This window comes from Crocuta crocuta, unplaced genomic scaffold (genome assembly GCF_008692635.1).
Source record: "Crocuta crocuta isolate KB4526 unplaced genomic scaffold, BGI_CrCroc_1.0 scaffold9, whole genome shotgun sequence".
NCBI classification, from domain to species: Eukaryota; Metazoa; Chordata; class Mammalia; order Carnivora; family Hyaenidae; genus Crocuta; species Crocuta crocuta.
Window position 1 is genome coordinate 9,556,763 of NW_027551567.1, and position 7,673 is coordinate 9,564,435.

Genomic DNA, 7,673 nt, shown 5'->3' on the forward strand with positions numbered 1-7,673 from the left:
TCCTTCCATTTCCTCTTCTCTGCCAAAGCAAATAACAACAACAATAAAAGAAAGTTTAAAAAGAAGAAAAAAAATTATCTTTTAAATACCGCTGCCTGTAGTTAATGGCCCAGCTCCGGACAAACTGAGACAACACCTAGGGCCAAGCCTGGGAAAGCAAGGAGAAATGAGAAAAGGAGGCGTTCCCTGGACACCATCCCTCCCCCCCTCGCCTCTCCAGACCGCGGATGCCCTCTCACCCAACTCGAGGGTTTAGAGGGGCTGCCTCTCGTGGGTTGGACAGTCACAAAAACAGAGCGAGGTGGAAACTACAGTCAGACCCTATAAGTAGGGTGGCTCCAGAAAGCAGGGAAAGAATTACACCGAGCTGCAAGGAGATCGGCCTGCCGGTCGCCACCGACACAAGCAGGGTAACACTCCTAGCGAGGCGCCCACAGGCCAGGGAGTCTGGGCTGCACCAGGAGCAGACAGGGCAGCCCCTAAGCTCACCATACTCCCGGGGCTCCGGGTCGGGCTGGAAAGTGAAGTGAGCCACCTGCCGCCTCTGTGCCGCATCCCCAGTGGCCGAGGCGGGCTGCAACAAGGCCCGCCGCAGCCCCGCGCCTCGCAGCCGACGCCACCGTCCCTCTGTCCCCGCAGCACGCAGCCCCAACAGCCTGCCCGCAGTCGCCACAAACGCCGCCATCCCCACTTGCAGCCCCGGGTTACGAGCTACGCTGCCGCACACTGCCGGCAGGCAGGGCGGAGCACCGATGAGACTTCTACATTGGTTGGATCCAAGGGGCGGACCCATGAAACGGACCAATCCGAGTTCGCAATTCGGGGGTGGGGCAGGCGACGGGCGGGGACCAGAGGGGTTTGCCTGTAGTGCGCATGCGGAAGAGGAGCCCGGGCGGGGACAAGCGGGCAGGTGAGCTCCAATGAAATTGTTCCTGGAGGTGGAGTCTTCTCAAAGTCTGCGTGGGCTCGCAACGCGGAGGCGTGTCTGTAATGTGACACGCTAGTCCTAGATTTGTTCTTTTCCGATGTTACTTGCATTGTTACCTTCGATCACTTTTTCATTTTAAGGTTTATACTTTCTTTGAAAATCTAACCCTTTTTTCTCCTCTCCGATTCTTTATCTGTATTGTTTAAGTAAGAGATGGAAAGCGTTACTGATTGGCTTTGGTTATTGGTTTTGTGTTTCAGAAAACGAGGAATCACTGCTCGAAGCTTCCGTTCTTTTTTCAAACCCTCCTTGAATGCTTAATAAGATTGTGTTTTTCAGGATTTAGAGGCGAGTTAAAGCGGTAAACTTAGTTTCATCCTATAAATCCTCTTAATAGGAATTCAGATGCGTTTTTGCCCAGGTGCAGTGAAAATGGACCTGACCCGCTTACTCTAGCTTAGAAACTTGGAGAATTCGAATTATTACTTTACATTTCTATTAATCAACTTCGCAGATTTTCTTTTTAATAAGCCAAATGTTTAAAAGGATACCTTCCCTGCTCATGAATGTAAAAATCACAGTAAGATATGACAGACAAAAGTAAAAGTGTTTCCATCAGATGAAGATGGAAGGGGAGAAGTACAAGCCCAAACAGAATTTGGAAAAGACTGGGAGAAAATGAAGAGAAAGGCAAAGAGGAAAAGAATGTTCCTCTTCTGTTATTCTTGGCCTTCCAAACTATGTTTGGTTTTATATGGGAGACAAGGGAGGAGAGAGGAGAAATGGGGTGAGGAGAAAGGGCAGGAGATGCACCAACTGCCTGTTTTCTGATTGGAAAAGAGAGAAACAAATTAAAAACTGCTAAAGGGAACCAGAATTATATCTATTATTCCTAACTCCTACACTAAGCTGAAAAATGCAGTGTTTGGGGAATTTTTAACCTTGGCTTTTCTGTGTTTACTTCTGTTTAATGGTGTGTGTGCTGTATTGTGTTTTTCATCTTTATGTGTGTGATGGTATTTGTATATTATTTTTTAACGGAGGAGAAGCAGAACAAAATAAAATTACATTGCCAACGTCAAATTTTCACTTAAAAAAGAAGAGAATAAAGAGCAAGGATAAAAATGCATCAAGCTTTATTTTCTCAGTCGGCTAATAGTCTGGGGAGCTGAGGTACAGAGATGATTTCAGCCTGGGAGAAACAGAAAGATAATGAAAGGACTAGTGAGAATGTACTGAACTTTTGCTATGAACCAGCCAAAGACAAGCTGCCATTGAGACAAATATGTTCAATATATAATCTCGCCTTTAAGAATGTCCTAGTTGGTAGGGAAAGGGGACAAATTACGTGACAACTACAATGTGATACGGGGTCTAGAACAGTGTGAACAAAGTGAAACATGCAAAGAACAATAAGTTCTGTTTTTAGAAGTCAAGAATGTTTCTAGAAGTAATGCTGAGCTGTACCTAAAAGACAAGTAGAAATTACCAGGCAAACTAGGAAGGGGAAGGTATTCTAGACAAAGAAAACAAAACAAAACAAAACATGCAAAAGCTAACTGGGCCAGAAGGAACAGAGTGAATTCAAGAAAGAGAAAACAATTTGGTAACTGCTAGACTCGGGGTATAAAGATTAACAGCAGTAGGAAAAATAAATCAGAGGGAGATTTTCAAGGTCTTCATATACTGGTCTAAGAAGGATGAACTTAACAACTACATATAGTTAGGAACAACAAAGAGAACACCCAAGAGATTTGTCTGCCAAGCAAAAAAAAAAAAAAAAATTTTTTTTTTTAATTTTCCCTCTCTCTACCACACTCTCTGCCTCGTAACCATGGAAATGTCTGTGTTACTATAGTGGGACCCACCTTGGCCACATTTCATTGATATTAAGTTGGAAACCTTCATTTTCTGGGAATTTTGGAAGGTTATTTTGGAAAGACAGGGTGTCTTTAAATGCCACTGGGAGATGCCAAATCTGAAAGTTTTCAGAAATCTGGTGGACCAGAAAAGGTGAAAAATACGACTACTTTTGAATTCCTGACGCTATTTGTTCCTGAGGCCTATGTACTTTCATGCCCTAGGTTTCCATGAGACTATAAGATGCCATGATACCCTTAAAATAGATTCTCCTCTATAATTTTGCTTCGAATTATGTTTCTGGAATCTTAACTTCCCTGAACACCGACAGAACCCATGACTCTGGTGGGAACACAAGGAGAAGTTGCTCCTTGTTCTTCAGAATAACTTTTGGCTTATTCTCTGTCACTGAGCTTCACTACCTGTACGGGCCTGTACTTGGTTGAACTCAAATTGCTTTTGGAAACCCTTCATGTGTAGCAACATAATATTTGTCATGTTATTTTCTCGTGTCCTGGGCCCTGTTCCCATTCACACTTGACCAGAGGCATCAGGGACACAAGTAGCCAAGGGCTCAAATCCTTGCATTGGAATTTTTTTTTTTTTTTTTTTTTTTAGAAATGTGTTGTTTAATCTCCAGGTACTTGGAGGCTTTTATGGTTATCTTTCTGTTTTTTTATATCTAGTCTAATTCCACTCTGGTCTGAGAGCAGACTATTGTATGGTATCTGTTTTTAAAAATGGGTTAGAGTGTATTTTTTTTTTTACAAATAGTTTATTGTCAAATTAGTTTCCACATAACACCCAGTGCTCATCCCCACAAGTGCCCTCCTCCATGCCCATCCCCCCTCCCCCCTCCATCCATCAGTCCTCAGTTTTTGTCAGCATTCAAGAGTCTCTCATGGTTTGCCTCTCTCCCTTTCCCCCACCATTTCCCCCCTTCTTCTCCCCCTTGGTCCTCCGTTAAGTTCCTCCTAATCCTCCTATACGTGCAAACATATGGTATCTGTCCTTCTCTGCCTGACTTATTTCGCTCAGCATAACACCCTCAAGGTCCATCCATGTTGCTACACATGGCCAGATTTCATTCTTTCTCATTGCCATGTAGTATTCCATGGTATAGGTAAGCCACATCTTCTTGATCTATTCGTCCAATGATGGACACTCAGGCTCTTTCCATGTTTTGGCTCTTGTGGAGAGTGCTGCTGTGAACTCCTTGCATTAGAATTTTAAAGTAGATTGTAATGTTGATGGCAGAAACAATAATTTGAGAAAAGAGTTTGAGTTTAAAGACTAGTTTCTGAGTACTAAACTTCAAGAACCTCAATGACTTAGGGCACAAACTTCATGATCTAAACAAAACATTATAAAAAGCATGCTAATTTAAGAGCCAGTTTTCCCCACCTTCCATGGAGGCAGAGCCACAAGACATGGAAGAACTGTAGGTGTCTTTCTGCAGATAGACTGAGGAGTGTCACAGAATCCCCAGACCCCCCGCCACAGGATGGCGTTTGAAACAGCAGAATGCTTTTCTTATACGGCCTAGAGCAAGGATGGCATCAAGGTCCAGGGAACTTAAGAAGGCCTAGCAGTCAGAATGATAAGGGATTTGTATCCAGAATATACTTTTTAAAAATTCTTAAACTTAATAATAAAAAAGATAAGTTACCTAATTTAAAAATAAACCAATAACGGGGCGCCTGGGTGGCTTAGTCGGTTAAGCGTCCGACTTTCACTTAGGTCATGATCTCGCGGTTCGTGGGTTCGGGCCCCGCGTCGGGCTCTGTGCTGACTGCCAGCTCAGAGCCTGGAGCCTGTTTCAGAGTCTGTGACTCCCTCTCTCTCTCTGACCCTCCCCTGCTCACACTGTCTCTCTCTCTCTCTCTCTCTCTCCTAGAAATAAATAAAACATTAAAAAAAAATTTAAAAATAAACAAATAACTCATCCATTGGAATGCAAAATGGCATAGCCCCTTTGGAAGACAGTTTGAAGGTTTCTTATGAAGCTAAACATACTCTAGCCATTCAATCCTGCAATCAGGCAAAGGAGATGAAAATGTACAAAAAGCTGCCCACAAGTATTTATTGCAGCTTTATTCATGATTGCCAAAATTTGAAAGGAGGAAACAAGATGTCTGTCAGTACATGGATAAATAACTGGATTGGATAAATAAACAGTGGTATATCTAGACAATGCAATAGATTTAGCACTACAAAGAAATGGGCTATTGAGTCATGAAAAGACATAAAGGAATCTAAAATGCATATTATTAAGTGAAAGAAGCCAGTCACATAGTATATAATTCCATTCATATGAAATGTCCAGCATAGGCAAATCAGTGGGGATAGAAAGTAGATGAGCGGTTTCCAGGGGCTAGGGAAAGGGAGTAATGAGGAGTCATTGCTATTAGGTATGGAGTTTCTTTCTGAGGTAATGAAAATATTCTAAAATTATATAATGGTGATGGTTGCACAACTTTGTGAATGTACTAAAAACAGGTGAATTGTACATTAAAAGAGTGAGTTTAATAACATTTAATTATATCTCAGCAAAACTAATAATAACTATTATTTAAAAATGAAGTTATAGAAAAATAATGGAAGTTATATTTGTACAGCTAAATATGTGGTTTAGGAGATTCATTCCCCTACAGCATGTGTTTGACACCATGCATGTTAGTTCATAGACTGTTTGAAATTAGTTTCAATTCAGGGATGGAAATACTTAGATGGAAGAGCTCTAGGATTTGCTTGCTTTACTGATTACCACATGGAATAATCCTGTCAGGATCATTCTGAAAATTCAAAACATAGTCAAAGCCAACGTGTTTGTTTCCTAGGGCTGCTATAACAACGTACCACAAACTGGGTACAGGAAGTCATTGTCCTACAGTTCTGGAACTCAAGGGTGTTGGCAGAGTCACACTCCCTCTGAAAGCTGTAGGGCAATCCTTCCTTCTCTCTTCTTAGCTTCTGCTGTTTTATCAACAATTTATGGTGTTCTTCTTATCTCTTATGGAGAGATAAATCAATCTCTCCTTTGTCCTCACAAGATATTCTAACTCACTGTTCTTCTTTTCTTGTCTCTGGTATCTTCACAGGGCCATCTTGTAAGGACACATTCCAGTTCGATTGGGTCATGAGTCCACCCTACTCTAGTATGATCTCACCTTAACTAATTATGTCTCCAACACCACTATTTCCAAATAAAGTTGTGTTTTGAGGTACTAGGTACAGGAGGTTAGGCTCAACATACCTTTGGGGGCATGGGCACAGTTCATCCATAATAGCCAGAGATTTTGTGGTAGAAACAAAACTGAATGGATGCTTTTGATGAACTTTCTGGAGATGCCTGCATTATTAAAGAGTTTTTGTACATTGTTTAATAGATTTCTTCCAGTACAGAATTCTATGATTTGGAGTCGAGTTAAAGAAGCTAGAAATATTTGGTCTACCTAAGATTTTTTTCTACATAAGAGTTTTAAGTGATATATTAATTCGCCTTAAATGTTTAGTGGCTCCCTTGTAGAAAAAGGACTAAATTTGCTGTTTGGTCCCAGAGAGAAGAACAAGAAACAGAAGAAGTAAATTCCATCTCTGTATAAAGAACCTCTTGTTAAGTTGATTGTCTTGGGATGTAATGAATTCTTTATCATTAGAGATAGGTAAGTACAGGTTGGATGAACACTACTGGAGGAGCCCCTTGGGAGGACTTCTACTTCATTTAGGAGTTGTTCAAGGGCTTTCTAATTTTAAGAATCTGATTCTACTATTCACTAGTGTGCATTAAAAGCCTTGCATGTGCCAGGCACTGTGTTCTAATGAACATTATTTTAAGCCAACCAATGGGTCTAAGCTTCCTGTACCATCCAGCATATGAATTATCCCTTTTTCTGCTCTTCTCACGCATCCAGACAACTTCTCTCTGGCTTCTCATCTCCTGCAGGGGCTTCAGATGCACTTGTGATCCATCTTTCAGGAACCTGAACCATCTACCTGGATAGAAATCTTGTGGGTAGACACCACAGAAAAGTGTCATCTTTCAAAGTGACATTATCTGGCATTTGTGCTCAGCCTGGTAAAAGGATTTAGACACAAATGATGGCTCAGAATACTGCTCCAAATATTGATATCTTCTTGTATATGTAACAGGTAGAGCCACTTATCCATAAACAAAAATACATGCCAGCTTGATTTTTTAATGTTTATTTGTTTATTTATTTATCCATTTATTTATTTATTTTGAGAGAGAGAGAGAGAAAGGGCAAGCAGTGGGGGTGGGGGGGGTGGTAAGGAGCGGAGAGAGAGGGAGACAGAGAATCTCAAACAGACTACACCCTGTTAGCACAGAGCCCAATGAAAGGCTCAAATTCACAAGCCGTGAGATCATGACCTGAGCTGAAATCAAGAGTTGGATGCTTAACCAACTGAACCACCCAGGTGCCCCTTGATTTGTTCTTAATTCCCAGCATAATTTGTGAGTATCGCCAGAGTTTTAAAAGCCTAATTGAAGTTATGGGTTACATAATCATGATTACTGGGACCAAAAGAAATTTTTGACACCCATACTTCACCTTGCCTCTGTTTTTGTTGTTGATGTAACTTTTACCTATTTATCTCTACTCCAGTCCTAATGAATAAGAATTTCTCAGTGTGGGGTTCAAGTCATGATTTTGCAGTTTATGAGATGGAGCTCCCTGTCTCTCTGCCCCTCCCTTGCATGCATGCTCTCTCACTCTCTCAATAAATAAATACTTTATAAAAAACATTTAAAATCATAGAACATGGAAAAGTCAGAGAATATGACTCCTAAGCATAAGCCAACTACTTTACATGGTGTTTAGCTGCTTTAACCTATGCTAACTTCTTCAGGAAGATTGTCAGT

At 41.3% G+C, this 7,673-nt stretch overlaps 1 protein-coding gene across 3 annotated transcripts in view; it reads right to left on the minus strand.

Annotated features, from left to right (window-relative positions):
- The window catches only part of BCKDHB (branched chain keto acid dehydrogenase E1 subunit beta), a 207,743-nt gene extending 207,038 nt beyond the window's left edge, over positions 1-705 (minus strand). For all 3 annotated transcript variants that reach the window (XM_077750336.1, XM_077750335.1, XM_077750338.1), the window contains exon 1: positions 490-705. In XM_077750336.1, the coding sequence (XP_077606462.1) occupies positions 490-685 (196 nt within the window). In that variant the 5' untranslated portion in view covers positions 686-705. The remainder of the gene's footprint in view (positions 1-489) is intronic.
- Positions 706-7,673: the final 6,968 nt, after the last annotated feature.